Below are 13,794 nucleotides of genomic sequence, written 5' to 3' on the forward strand. Positions count from 1 at the left end.
CTTATATTTAGCTTTTTGATTCGGTATAATAACACAGGGCTTTGTTTTTGCCTTTGAGAATGGAGGTAAGGCCTGGCTTTGCCTGGGGCCTGAGGAGAGAGACAGGTGCAGGGCCTAGTCAGAGGGAGGCAGGGTGTAGGGCCTAGTCAGAGGGAGGCAGGGCCGAGTGGCTTGAGAGGTAGAGACACACACGCAGGGCCTTTCCCGGAGGAGGCTGGGGAGCGAGGGCTCTGGGTGCAGCAGCCAGCGAGAGCCAGTGCTCTCAAGCCTCCAGGGCCGGCACCGCAGTGCGGGCGGGAGACGATGAGGAGTCTGTGGCGCAATAGCAGGCCTGGGGGCAGGCAGGGGCTGAGGAGGAAGCCTGGCCGCGGTGGAGGGTGCTGGGGAGGACTGGCCTTGGTGGGGATGTTATTGCTCCATCTGTCCTCCCTGGCAGCCGCTGCGCCCCGGTGCACCTCCACCTCCCCTTCTGCAGCCGCTGTCATTGTGAGTGACTTGCTGTGAACAAAGGCAGTGGCACCTGGCAAGCGTTTTCCTTGGTGCCTGCTCTCGCCCGGCCCCTGACCCGCTCGGAGGCTCACGCCCGGCTGCACAGCAGGTGCTCAGGAGGCTCACACTCTGCTGCACGCGTGCCAGCACAGCAGGTGCTCAGGCACTGGGGCTCGGTGCTTGGCTCCAGGCAGCCAGCTGGGGCTTGAACTGAGTGTGAGAGCGACCTACATGGCCCAGGACCCCGGTTCCAAACAAACACCCAGGCCAGCCCCCAGGGAAATAGTTTCGAGACTCCACCTTTTCCCTTCTGGTGAGCTTGAGGTGGACTCGAGATGGGGCAGGTCCCCCTGTGCTGGGGGGCATCCTTTGCTGACACCCTGAAAACTGGGTCACAAGGCACTGACCCAGGCCTCCATCCTCGCCTGGCCCCAGGGAGGGGCACAGGCCTCTGGGTGACCGGCATCTTCTTGAGGTTGTAGAGACAGGGTCTCCACGTCCTCAGCGGCCCGCGCTTGTGTCTCTCTGAGTGTCACTCCAGGCGGGGCCTGGCCGTGGCCTCTGCACCTAGCTGCCAGGCCCCTGGGGACTGGCCACTGTTGTGCCTCTTGGGGCCACCAAGGACTTGCGTTCTGCCACTCAGGCTCTGAGCTGCTTTGGGTCTGGACAGGCCCCCCCCTGTGTTTTGCTGGGTTCCACCGACTCAGTCTCCTCTGGGCCCTCACTGTGGGGTGGAGGGTCTCAGCTTCTCCAGGACCCCCCAGCAGCTGTGGCCCCATCGCAGCCAGGTGGCCGTGGCCGGGTAGCCCTCTCTGTCTTACAGAGCCTGAGGCTCTGAGCCGTTACCGGCTACACGCTGCGGCCCTGGCGCAACAGAGACCAGGAGGGTAGAGAAGGAGACAGCAGGCGTGGGAGGAGGCCTTCACCCCCCCCCCCGCCCCAGGCTGTGGTGGTCCTGTCTGTGGGGAGGGCCCTGGAGAGCTCTGGACACTGTGGGCACCTTAGAGGAGGTGGGGAGAGCTCCTGAACTTGGTCAGTGGAGCCAGCCCCAGGGTGGGAGCGGCATGATGGCTCCCTAGGGCCCCGGGGCTGTCACCTGTCAGTAAGGGAGCAGGTGACCTCCCCTGAGCTGGGGACCCCTGAGGGAATGGTGAGAAACAGCGTGACCCCAAGTCAGGGCAACGCATTGCTAAGCCTCATGCCTTTCCAGGAGATGAGCACAGAAAAGAAGCAGAGCCAGCCGGGCGCTGGTGGCTCACGCCTGTCATCCTCACTACTCAGGAGGCTGAGATCTAAGGATAAAGGTTCAAAGCCAGCCTGGGCAGGAAAGTCTGTGAGACTCTCATCTCCAATGAACCACCAGAAAACCGGAAGTGGCGCTGTGGCTCAAGTGGTAGAGCACTCACCTTGAACTGAAGAGATGAGAGACAGCGCCCAGTCCCACAATAGACAAACAAGTGAAAAAACAAACAAACAAAAAACTACTATGAGATATGGTTTCTATTTGATTAGTTCAGCTGTGTGTGTGTGTGTGTGTGTGTGTGTGTGTGTGTGTGTGTGTGTGTGTGTGTGTGTGTGTGTGCTGGTCCTGGGGCTTGAATTCAGAGCCTGGGCACTGTCCTGGAGCTCTATCACTTGAGCCACAGCTCCACTTCTGGCCTTTTGGTGGTTTATTGGAGCTAAGAGTCTCACAGACTTTCCTGCCTGGGCTGGCTTTGAACTGTGATCCTGAAATCTCAGCCTCCAGAGTTGCTAGGATGACAGGCGTGAGCCCCAGTGCCTGGCTTGGGGCTGGGTAATTCTTGGGGCTGCACACTGTGGGGTACTGAGCAGAGCCCCTGACTCAACCCACTCCATGCACAGCCCCCTCCCCAAGGCTCTGAAGATGGAAGAGGTTTCCAGAAACTGCCAACTACACCTGGGGACATAATTCCCCCCAACTCTGAGCCACAGGGTTAGAGGAGCAAAACAGGTGGAAAATGGGGAGACCATGACCCCTCTCTCAGAGAGAAAAGGTCTCTACCTGCAGATGGCCTTCTCTTCTCTAGATTCTGGGCCAGGAGAGACCAGCATGACCGCTGCTTCAGGGCCCCACAGAGTTCAGCTCCTGTCTAGCGCCTATTGTGCCCTGTCCTTGGGCCTGGTGCAGTCCTGGCTGGACGCCTGTTCAGAGGTCCCTGCGCCATGCCCTGGCTTTGGCCAGAGCCAGAACAGGGTGGTCAGACGATCTGGTGTCAGAAGCTGTGACCCAAACCTTCCCAGAGGGCGGATTCTGGAGCCAGAGAGGGAAGCGCCCTGCCTGTGGGTCCACGGGGCCCAGACCCCAGGCTGCTGGGGTCCACCAGCAGGGGAGTCACATGTCAGCCCAGGAAGGAACCCTGGAACTCTCAGGCCCCTCGCTTCACTGCTGGGGAAATGGAGGCTTTGGAGAGAGCCTTGGCTAGCTAGAATCAACCAGACCACACCTAGGATGTCAGAAGTAGGACTTGCATTTGAGCAAGGCCTCATTAAGCACCTACGACATCCTCAGGACACCCAGATTCTGTGAGCCCCACAGTGCAGGCTGTGGTCGAGACCGAGACAGGTGTCCAGGGACGTGCATGACTGGTCAGTGAGTCCAGGGCCCCTGACATGCCCAGCGAACAACCTGAAGGGTAGATTAGATGCCCAAAATCTGGGGAGCCTGCCTCTGGCGGTGGCCCAGCTCCGGTCACCCGCTGCTGCAGGAGGGAAGGGAGGGGCTCCTCTGTGGGAGCAGCTAGGTGCTCCCAGGGGAGGGAGACCACCACCCTGCCCTGCAGCTCTGCACAAAGCCCGGAAGTGTGACCTCACTCAAGGAGGTAAACGGCAGGACACTTCCTCTTTCACTTCTGCCTGCTCCAGACGCTTCCCCATGCTGCAGAGCTGTATCCTGTCCAGCCTGGACCTGGGCTCAGAGAGATCCACTGGGGCTGTCCCACCTGCGAGGAAGAAAGGGCTCAAAGCGAGCAAACAAACCGGGCCAGTGGACAGCGCTGGAATTCTAGGGGTGGGTGGGCTCCCCCCTCCCCCCTCCCTCCTCCCTCCTCCCCCCTTCCTCTTCCCCTACTGCCCCGAGTCTCAGGTAACGTGACTCCAGGGCAGGCGGCTCATGGACACTGGTGACACATGGCTCTCGCTCTGTGGTCCTTACTCTGTGGCACTGGGGCAGCCTGGAAATTTCTCTGGTTCCTTGTTGTAGACCTGATGTCGCTATCCTCCACTGGGGCTGTGCACCAGGCCGAGCCTCAGCCTACTCCCTGGGGAAAAGGGACCATGCAGCCCAAGTTCAACACCTGACATGGGGCCGAATGAATAAGAGCTCCTGCTGGGTGCTGGGGGCGGGACTCACGCCTGTCATCCTAGCTACTCAGGAGGCTGAGATCTGAGGACCGTGGCTCAAAGCCAGCCAAGCAAGGAAAGTCCGTGTGACTCTTATCTCCAACAAACTACCAAAAGAACTGCAAGTGGAGTGGTGGCTGGAGTAGTAGAGTGCTAACCTTGAACAACAACAACAACACAACAACAACAAAGCTCAGAGACAGTGCCCAGGGTACTGAGTTCAAGCCCTAGGAGCTGCACCAAAACAAAAAGAGAGCTCCTGGGAGAGAAGAGGTCTTCCCTCCCCTGGACCCTCCCCCAGCACAGGGCACCTGCCTATGCACCGGGAATCCCCCTGCACGCAGCAGCCAAACCTCATACTGATCTGTCCCTGTCTACCTGGCCACACCGCCCCACAAGCAGGCGACCGGGGGTGGGGCCAGGCAGGGTGTAGGAGGCCTCATTGTGGGGGGTCCGGGCCTCCACAGGAGCCCTGAACCTCACTTTTAGCAAGAGAAGCTAATGGAGGCCACATGGCAGTTTCCCATAGAAAACCCTTACAGCCCCATTCTAGAATGATCCCGGAGGTACTCTCACACAACTCAGGTGAGAACTTGGCAGCCGTTCCTCACAGAGAGACAGGGAAAGGTTCCAGCCACAGTTGTGGGTTTTATGGCTGATATGGGGGGAGGGACTCTAATTCTTAGGACTCACCTTGAGGAGAGGATTCTGGTTTCTGTGGCTTGCCTTGGGGAGAAAGGGAAGCAGGGGAAAGAAGGACAGTATGGGAAAAAGCAGTCTTTTCTGTCAACGCAAAGTGCCTGCGGCTGCCTTGTACATTGCTATTGCCTGGCATGGCTATTTCCTGGGATTACTTGCTTTTGGACTTTAATTGTAACTGTTATCACACTGTTGGTGATCAGCAGCCATGAGAGGAATGCGAATCTTGGGTCACAGGAGTTAAAAGAATAAACTCTAGTTACCAGCTATGCTGCTTGGGACTGGTGAACTCATTATCAAAGGAGTTAAAAGAACAACACTGCAACTACCAAGTGCGCTGCTTACTAAAAAAGAGAACTCTTTATCAATGGAGTTGAAGGGAGTCAGACCCCCTTTTGAGTGGGAGTTTCCCCTTGACCTCATCAACCTCCTCCCACTGTCTGCCAGCTACTCCGTTCCCAGCCCACTCCCAGCAGCCCAGAAAAAAGCGAACCTTTGAGAAAAATAAAAGAATAGCACCCCTCGCCCCCTCAACCTTAGCATGTGAGCCTGAGTCCTTGACAAGAAGGAAGGACAGTCTGGACAGGGATAAAAACAAGCAAAGCACTAGGCGCCAGTGGCTCACGCCTGTAATCCTTCCTACTCAGGAGGCTGAGGTTTGAGGACCACGGTTCAAAGCCAGCCAAGCAAGGAAAGTCTGTGAGACTCTTCTTTTTTTTAAAATAGTTTTTAAAATTTATTTTTGCCAGTCCTAGGGCTTGAACTCAGGGCTTGGGTACTGTCCCTGAGCTTCATTTGCTCAAGGCTAGCACTCTACCACTTGAGGCACAGTGTCACTTCTGGCTTTTTCTGCATATGTGGTACTAAGGAATTGAACCCAGGGCTTCATGCATGCTATGTGAGCATTCTACCACTAAGCCACATTCCCAGCCTGTGAGACTCTTATCTCCAATAAACCACCAGAAAACTGGAAGTGGTGCTGTGGCTCAAGTGGTAGAGCCCTAGCCTTAAGCTGAAGAACTGAAGGACCACGCCCAGGCCCAGAGTTCAAGCCCTATGACCAACGACAAACAAACAAACAACAACAGTAACAAAACTAGCAAACTGTGACCAGACACTGGTAGCTCACCCTGTAATACTGGCTACTCAGGAGGCTGAGATCTGAGGATCAGGGTTCGAAGCCAGCCCAGGCAGGAAAGTCTGTGACATTCTTTTTTATTTTTTATTTTTGTCGGTTGTGGGGCCTAAACTCTGGGCCTGGGTGCTGTCCCTCAGCTCTTCAGCTCACGGCAAGTGCTATACCACTTGAGCCACAGCTCCACTTCTGGCTTTTTTTTAAAAAACTGCTTATGTGGTGCTGAAGAATTGAACCCACAGCCACATCCCTGCAAGACAAGCACTTTACCACTGAGCCACCTTCCCAGCCCCATCTGTGACATTCTTATCTCTAATTAACCACCTAAAACCTAGAAGTGGGAGAGCCTTAGCCTTGGGCAAAAAAAAACCCCTCAAGGGACTGGGAAGGTGGCTCAGTGGTAGAGTGCTTGCCTTACATGCCTGAGGCTCTGGGTTCGATTCCTCAGCACCACATAAGCAGAAAAAGCTGGAAGTTGCTCTGTGGTCAAGTGGTAGAGCGTTAGCCTTGAGCTGAAGAGCTGAAGGACAGTGCCCAGGCCCAGAGTTCAGGCCCCACAACCGACAAAACAAAACTAAACAAAACCTCAAGGAATATGCCTTGGCCCTGAGTTCAAGCCCCATAACAGAGAAAACAAAAACAAAAACAAACAGGCAAGTTGCCCTGCCCAGTGTGCCTGCCTAGCTCTAGGTAGAGAAATGATATTGACCCTTTTGCTTAAAAGCAAATTGCCTGGGTGGATTCTCCTCTATCTCCTGCCTGTCTATTCATTTCTGACACCAGAGCACTGTTAGGAATCCAGATGTTGGCAGCTCACCCCTGTAATCCCAGCTCCTCAGGAGGCTGAGGCCTGAGGATGAGAGTTCAAAGCCAGCTCAAGAAAGGCAAATCTGACACTCTTATCTCCACTTAACTGACAAAAAGCCAGGACTGGAGGCATGGCTCAAGGGGTAGAGACTAGCCATGAGCACAAAAGCCAAAAGGGAGCATGAGGCTCTGAGTTCAAGTTCCAATACTGACACAAAGAAGAACTCTGCCAAGTTAGATTGGGGAGAGGCCCAAACAGGGCCACTTGCTGCTCCTATGAGTGCTTTTCACAGACTGTCAGCAAGCACCGGTCTCAACTCAGGCGTGGACTGAGAACCTAGGTGTGGAGAGCAGGGGTTTAATCCCCACGATTAGATATTGAAAATCAAGTAAGAACAAAATGCTTTCAGGAAAACTAAACCCAAGAACTTGGTCTCTGTCCCCCAAATACTGTCTCTGTGGTGAAGGCACAAGGTCAGCCCTTTCTTTTTTGATTAGTAACTTGCTTTACCATTACTATAGAGGTGATCGTCAGAGGGGTTACATCCACACGCGTCTGGTAACAAGTACATTTCTGAAGAATCTGAGGGTGCACAAGGTGGTGTAGGGGTCCAGGGTCTGAAAATGCATTTGGTCTGAGGCCTATTTTACATAAACGGACTTGAGTCTAAAGAAAGATTTTTTAAAGGAAGAGCTGAATGACAAGATGTCTGGTACTTCATTTGCATTTCTTTAAGAAGAGTTCGATAACAATAGGTCCAAAATGATTGTAAGGAAAACCCCCTGTAAATACAAAACCATAGAAGGCTTCTTGGTAAATCCTTCTCCCAAAATGGTCTGCCCTGGAACTGGGGTCATGACTCAATGGGCTTCTGGGGTCAGTGCCTAGCAGGTGCATCTCCCACAGTGCTGTTTCCTTCTCTGCAGACACAGAGCTGCCCAGGGCAGTCTGACTCAGAGAAGCATCACGGCACATGAAAGTCACTGGGCTACACATTGCCGACATTGGGCTTGGCTCCACCCAGCTCTGGGCTCTCCCTGTCAATCACAGGGAGTCTCCAGGAAGGAAAGACCAACTTTGGCCCTTAGCAAGTTTCTGGCATGGTCAGGGGAGAGCACACGGGGGCTCCTAAACCTGGGTGTGACCCTGTGGGCTCTTGACCCTGGGTTGCAGCCTGGAGGAGGCTACCTGATCCCTTGGGTGGTTGCCCTGTTTCCAGATCTCTGACACATAGTAGGTGCTTGATTAATGACAGATGAGGTACATAGAGAATTTGTCTCTGAGACTTTCTTTTCCAGAGACTCATTAAATATGGACTAGTGCTGACCCAAAGATACTGGATTGGTCATCAGTGGAATTCTAGAAATCATATTAAGTAAAATGTAATGGGTTTGGGCACTGCATTCAAGCTTGAACATGCTGGTTTCTCCAGAAGCAGACATCAGGAGGATCATGGTTCAAGGGAAGCTGGGTAAAAAGTTAAGAAAGACCCTCCCTCCCTCTGTCAAACAATAGCTGGGTGTGGTGATGTGCGCGTGTCATTCCAGCTCCAGGGGGAAGCATAAATAGGAGGATTGCTGTCCAGGTATAGTCAGGATAAAAAAGTGAGACACAACTCTAAATAACTAGAGCACAAAGGTCTAGAGGAATGGCTTGAGAGTATCTATCTACTGAGCTAGCAAGAACGCCTGAGCTCAAACCCCAGTACCACAAAAAGGAAAAGAAACAAATATGTAACAAATGGGAAAAGTAACTTGAATTTTCCATTTCATTTAACTCCATATATAAGATATAAGATATTGTCTGTTAGGCTCTGGTGGCTGAGAGACAGTGCCCAGGCCCGGAGTTCAGGTCCCACAACTGACTTCAGTACTTGGCTGTGGGATCATGAGTGATGAGCAAGAGGGTGGCAGGCACTGGTGGCAGGGATGTGGGAGCCTGGCTGGGGAGGGTAGGGACGCCTCCCCTGGGGATGGAGGAAGCAGAAGCCTGGTTGGTAGGTGGATCAGGGGCCCGCAGATCAGCTGACATGTTGTGACAGAAACACCAGGGCTGTGGGGGCCCAAGCGTGCCTCGTACACCTTACCTGAACCCTGTAGCTGGCCAGTCAGTGGACCAACCTTGTACTTGGGTCCCTATCTGTTACTTGGGCCCCACGGCCCAGATCCTGGTGCAGCCCTTGGCCAGAGAAGCCCCAGTGGAAGCTGAATGAGTAACCTATGACCTCTGTGATTTACGCAAAAGAACACAAGAGCATGACTTGTCCATCCATCCACCCATCCATCCATCCATCTACCCACCCATCCATCCTTCCTTCCATCCATTCATCCATCCATCTGTTCCTCTGTTCATCTGTCCATCCATCCATCCATCTGCCCATCCATCCATTCATCCATTTGTTCATCTGTCCATCCATCCATCCATCTATCTGTCCATCCGTTCATTCATCCATCTGTCTGTCCATCCATCCATCCATTCTGATTCTCCATCACAGCACCAGACATACCCATGAAGAAGTCCAAAATGAAGGTGTCCACAGGGCTGCGTCCCCGCTGGGGTATGTAGTGGGTGCGGCTGTCATCTTCTATTCCTCTCTCTTGGCAGCTCTCCCAGCCCCACCTCTGCCTTCACAAGTATCTCCCTGTTTCTCTGGGAGGACTCAATCCAGTATGCTGATTCCCAGGAGCACTTTTCCCCTCCAAGGGTCCTCAGGGGCTTTCTGCCCCCCAGCTCCCTGAGGTGACACTGAGTGGAGGAAGCAAAAGGCCAGGGCTGGCCGGCTGGGTGGGAGGTGCCCACTGCCTGGGGGGGCTGGAGTGGGGAGGGGGCTGGTGGGGGTGCCCACTGCCTGGGGGGGCTGGAGTGGGGAGGGGGCTGGGTGGGAGGTGCCCACTGCCTGGGGGGGCTGGAGTGGGGGGGGCTGGTGGGAGGTGCCCACTGCCTGGGGGGGCTGGGGGTGGGGAGGGGGCTGGGTGGGAGGTGCCCACTGCCTGGGGGGGCTGGGGTGGGGAGGGGGCGGGTTCTCATCTGCTGGGCCTCTGCCCATGGGAGCCCAGTCTCCTGTCCTGGAAGCCACAGAGCATCGGAGTGCGTTCCCTTCTCCCCCAGCCCCATTCTCCAGGGCAGGCAGGACAGTCAGAAAATAGAAAATGCTGGTCTGAGCCACTCCAGGCAGGGCCAGGCTTGGGTGTGGGGGAGTGGAAATGTCCGGGGCTCAAGTCTTTACTGAATTTTTATTTATTTATTTTTTTTGGGTAGGCTGTGGGGCTTGAATTCTGGGCCTGGGCACTGTCCCTCAGCTCTTCAGCTCAAGGCGAGCGCTCTACCACTTGAGCTACAGCGCCATTTCCGGTTTTCTGGTGGTTTATTGGAGATAGGAGTCTCAAGGTCTCTCCTGCCTGGGCTGGCTTTGAACCTCAATTCTCAGATCTCAGCCTCCTGAGTAGCTAGGATTACAGGCGTGAGCCACCAGCGCCCGGCTTTTACTGAATTTTTAAAAAAGCACCAGCCTTTAGCCGGATGCCGGTGGCTCACACCTGCAATCCTTGCTACTCAGGAGGCTGAGATCTGAGGATCACGGTTCAAAGCCAGCTGGTTAGGAAAGTCTGTGAGCCTCTTATCTCCAATAAACCACCCGGAGACCACAAGTGGTGCTGTGGTAAAGCAATCACCTTGAGCTGAAGAGCTGAGGGACAGCGCCCAGGCCCAGAGTTCAATCCCCATGATTGACAAAAAAACCCAAACCAAACAAAACACCAGCCTTTGTGGATTTCCACACCCGGCTTTCCCATCTGTCCATCTGTTCGTGGGATTTCTCTAAGGCTGAGCTCATGGTCACCCCTGCAGAGCGCCTTCCTAGCCTCCTCCCTCCCAGAGGCAGGGTTCCTAGAGGCATGAGGAAGTATGCTGGGCTCTGTGAGCGTGTGTGTGTCTTCCTGGAAGGGCTCCAGGCATAAATGGGGGAGCTGGTGTTGCCGGGATCCCAGCCTCTGCTCCTGACCAGGCCTGGCCATCCACCTGGCCACTAGATCTCTGCTCCCTGCCATGGATCAGGCTGGCTTGGAGTTTGGAGGTAAGAGGAGCAGCAGGAACACAGCTCTGGTTGAGGCTTCGACCTTGCACACATGCGTTTGTGGTAGAGGCTTGGCCTTCCAGGGACTTCCCAGCCTCCCCCTTGCCTCTGGGCCCAGGGGGGCTATCTCCTATGTGGGGTGGTTGCAGGATGGCCTTTCGGGGCTCTGCCCAGCAGTGGCCCCTGACCTCTCAAGGCTGGACACTTTAAAGGTCACAAGAGGGTACCCGCTCCCTGGGAAACGCATTGTAAGTCTGTAGCCTGGCCATAGGCTGGCCAAGCGGGCCTCCTCACCCCTCTCTCTGCCACTGAATTCAGAACCCATCTGGAATTCCCACAGCACAGGGCGGGGGTGGAGCGGGCAGCCCTTCCCCCCTCCTCCAAGCACCTGCCAGTGATTCACACAGTAGGGCGATTGCTACCTGCTGTGGGAACGAATCAGAGGAAGCTGCTTTGAACTTTTTCTAGGCCAGGAGTGGGCTTGTCTGAGCTTGGAACGGCCTGACGTCTTTCCTAGCAGTGGTTTTCCAGTGCAGAGCTGTTGTTACCCATGAAACAAGTCTTGTTTCTTTTTTGCACTGGTCCTGGAGTTTGAACTCAGGGCCTAAGTACTGTCCTTGAGCATTTTTGTTTTTACTTTTGCTCAAGGCTAGCACTCTACCACTTGAAGTCCACTTTTGGCTTTTTGGTGGTTAATTGGAGATAAGAGTCTCATAGACTTCCCTGCCCCCCCCCCCCCCTTCAAACCTTGATCCTCGGATCTCTTGAGTGGCTAGGATTACAGGTAGGTGCCACCAGCTCTCCACTTTAGGAAGCAAATTTTACAAGTCGCTAGGGAAGGGGTAACAGCACAGAAGGCAGTGAGGGAGGAGGGCAGGGCTAGGCGTCCAGAGGGCAGGGCTCTGGTCATACCTGGAGAGGCGTCTCCAGGGGTACAGCCTGGGATTTCGGGGGGGGCACACATTGCGGATCTGACACTGATGGCTGTGTTGGCTCTGTGGCTCCCCTGGCTGAGTCTCAGGTGCTCTATTTGCGAAATGGGGAGCCATGTCCTCATAGGGCTGTTGAGAGGATCCATGCCTGCCAGGCTCAGTGGCACATGCCTGCCACCCTACCTAAGCAGGAGGCTGACTGAGAGGGCTATGGTTGCAGGGCAGTCTGGGCAGAAAAGCAGTCCAAGGAACCCAATGTCAATGGAAGCAGCTGGGCTAGCATTGTATTCCCGTCACCCTAGCTATCATAAGTGTGAAATAGGAGGATGGAGATCACAGTTCCAGGCATAGGCCTGGGGGTGGGGGTGGGGTAGAGGGGAAAACAAAATAACCAGTGCACAAAAGGGCTAGAGGCATGGCTCAGCAGTACAGCTGCTGCTTAGCCAGTGTGTGCAGCAACTTCAAACCCAAGGAAAACGCGCCTGTGTGTATGTAAAGCACCTGGCCACCGCAGTGGGAGCAAGAGGCCTCCCCTGGGTGGCTCCTCCAGCCCACCCTCTTCTTGCAGCTAGAGAGGGGTGGAGGCAGACCCCGGCAGGTCCCGGGAGGGGTCCTGGAGCAGAAACCAGGGAGGGCTCCCGCCTGCGTCCCCAGCCTGGGCGGAGGAAGGAGGACTGCATCTGAGCCTGTGAACAGCCAGTGGGGGCTGGGGGGGAGGTTGGGGTGAGGGGAGGGGGTGCTCCTGGTGCAGAGAGCAGCCTTGAATAACCCTGGGGCGTGTGAGCCTCCCTCGTAGCCCTGGGCTGGCGGGCGGGCGCCTGCCTCCGTGCCCTCCCGTTTACAGGCAGCGGTCTATTTTTATTGGTCTTGGTTCCCAGTCCGGATGGACTACGAGAGTTCTCACATCGTCCTCTTCCTCTGTGGCAGAGCACAAGGCCCAGACAGACCACAGCTTCCTGTCTTTCCTCACTGGGAGGACGATGAAAAGGTTGAGGATGAGGTAGGCCGCCACCATGCTGGCTCGGACTCCAGAGCCCAGACTGATCCACGCCACGGCCCCGCCGCCCTCTAGGACCAAACTCCATTCCTACCAGTTTCCTTAAGCAAAAGCTTTCTTAGGAGACAAAACCCTCCCAGTGGCCTCAGACAGCAGGCCTCCCTCGGGCTCCGGTAACAGAGGAGGTGGAGGCCCCACTTCCCTTTTTGTCTCAGCGTTCCAACCTCCGAAGCCCAGTCCCTTTCTAGGTCATTTTCTTGGGGTGTGGGATAGTTGCTGGATTGGGGAAGCTGCATTGTTTTAAACACAATAGGTTCCAGAAATAGGTCCAAGCACTGGCTGCCTTGACTTTTTTTTTATCCTGATAACATATTTCATATTTACAAAGAGCCTGTCTGGCAATACAACACCAACGCCCCTGCCCCACCCACGGGAGGGACTGGGCCGTGCAGGATTGCACCCCTACACCCACGCGGACACCCCAAACTTGTGTTTTCACATGATTTCTCTTCATATGTTCACGAAGCATTAATTTGTGTTTCTGCACAGAGCTAACCACGGGGAAATGATGGCCATGGGGTGAAGCCTGGGCGGGGGTCTCCCAGCCTGGGGGGGGCATCGTGTACACGTGGATTCCACACCCCTGCAAGTGTAGCCCCACTGAGTGCTGGGATCTTCAAGGCAGCCAAGCTTGGCACAGAGAGTGCCCCCAGAGCGGCGGCGGAGCCTAGCTGAGGCTTGCTTTCCCTTCCTGTGAAAGGGGATGCGGAAGGACTTCCGCTTCACCCATGATAGCGCACAGCAGCTCCAAAGCCTCTGGGCCCCTGGGGCTGAGGGCTCCCCGCTGTTTGTGGCAGGGCCCGTGCCCAGGGTTGAGAAAGGATTTGCCCCTGCTAGCTGCTCCCCCATGAGATGCTGAGCTCAGAGCTTGCACCACGTTGCGTGTGGACCAACATGTGCCTTCTTCCTAGCTGTGCTTGTGGTATTTTTTCAGTACTGGGTTTTGAACTCAAGGCCTTGTGCTTGCAAGAGCAAGGGCTGTGCCATTTGAGTCACACCACTAGATTTAAAGAAAAAAATTAGCCGGGCGCTGGTGGCTCACGCCTGTAATCCCAGCTACTCAGGAGGCTGAGATCTGAGGATCACGGTTCAAAGCCAGCCCGGGCAGGAGAGACCGTGAGACTCCTATCTCCAATAAAAATCACCAGAAAACCGGAAGTGGCGCTGTAGCTCAAGTGGTAGAGCGCTCGCCTTGAGATGAAGAGCTGAGGGACAGCGCCCAGGCCCAGAGTTCAAGCCCCA

General features: G+C 55.2%; 1 protein-coding gene across 1 annotated transcript in view; it reads left to right on the forward strand.

The window, feature by feature from the left end:
• Window positions 1-13,794, forward strand: part of Dennd3 (DENN/MADD domain containing 3) — a 96,024-nt gene that overhangs the window by 37,727 nt on the left and 44,503 nt on the right. The window contains exons 9-10 of the mRNA XM_013025138.1: window positions 10,495-10,563; window positions 12,374-12,495. Of these exons, the coding sequence (XP_012880592.1) occupies window positions 10,495-10,563; window positions 12,374-12,495 (191 nt within the window). The remainder of the gene's footprint in view (window positions 1-10,494; window positions 10,564-12,373; window positions 12,496-13,794) is intronic.

Source organism: Dipodomys ordii, unplaced genomic scaffold (assembly GCF_000151885.1).
Source record: "Dipodomys ordii isolate 6190 unplaced genomic scaffold, Dord_2.0 Scaffold82, whole genome shotgun sequence".
Classification (NCBI taxonomy): Eukaryota; Metazoa; Chordata; class Mammalia; order Rodentia; family Heteromyidae; genus Dipodomys; species Dipodomys ordii.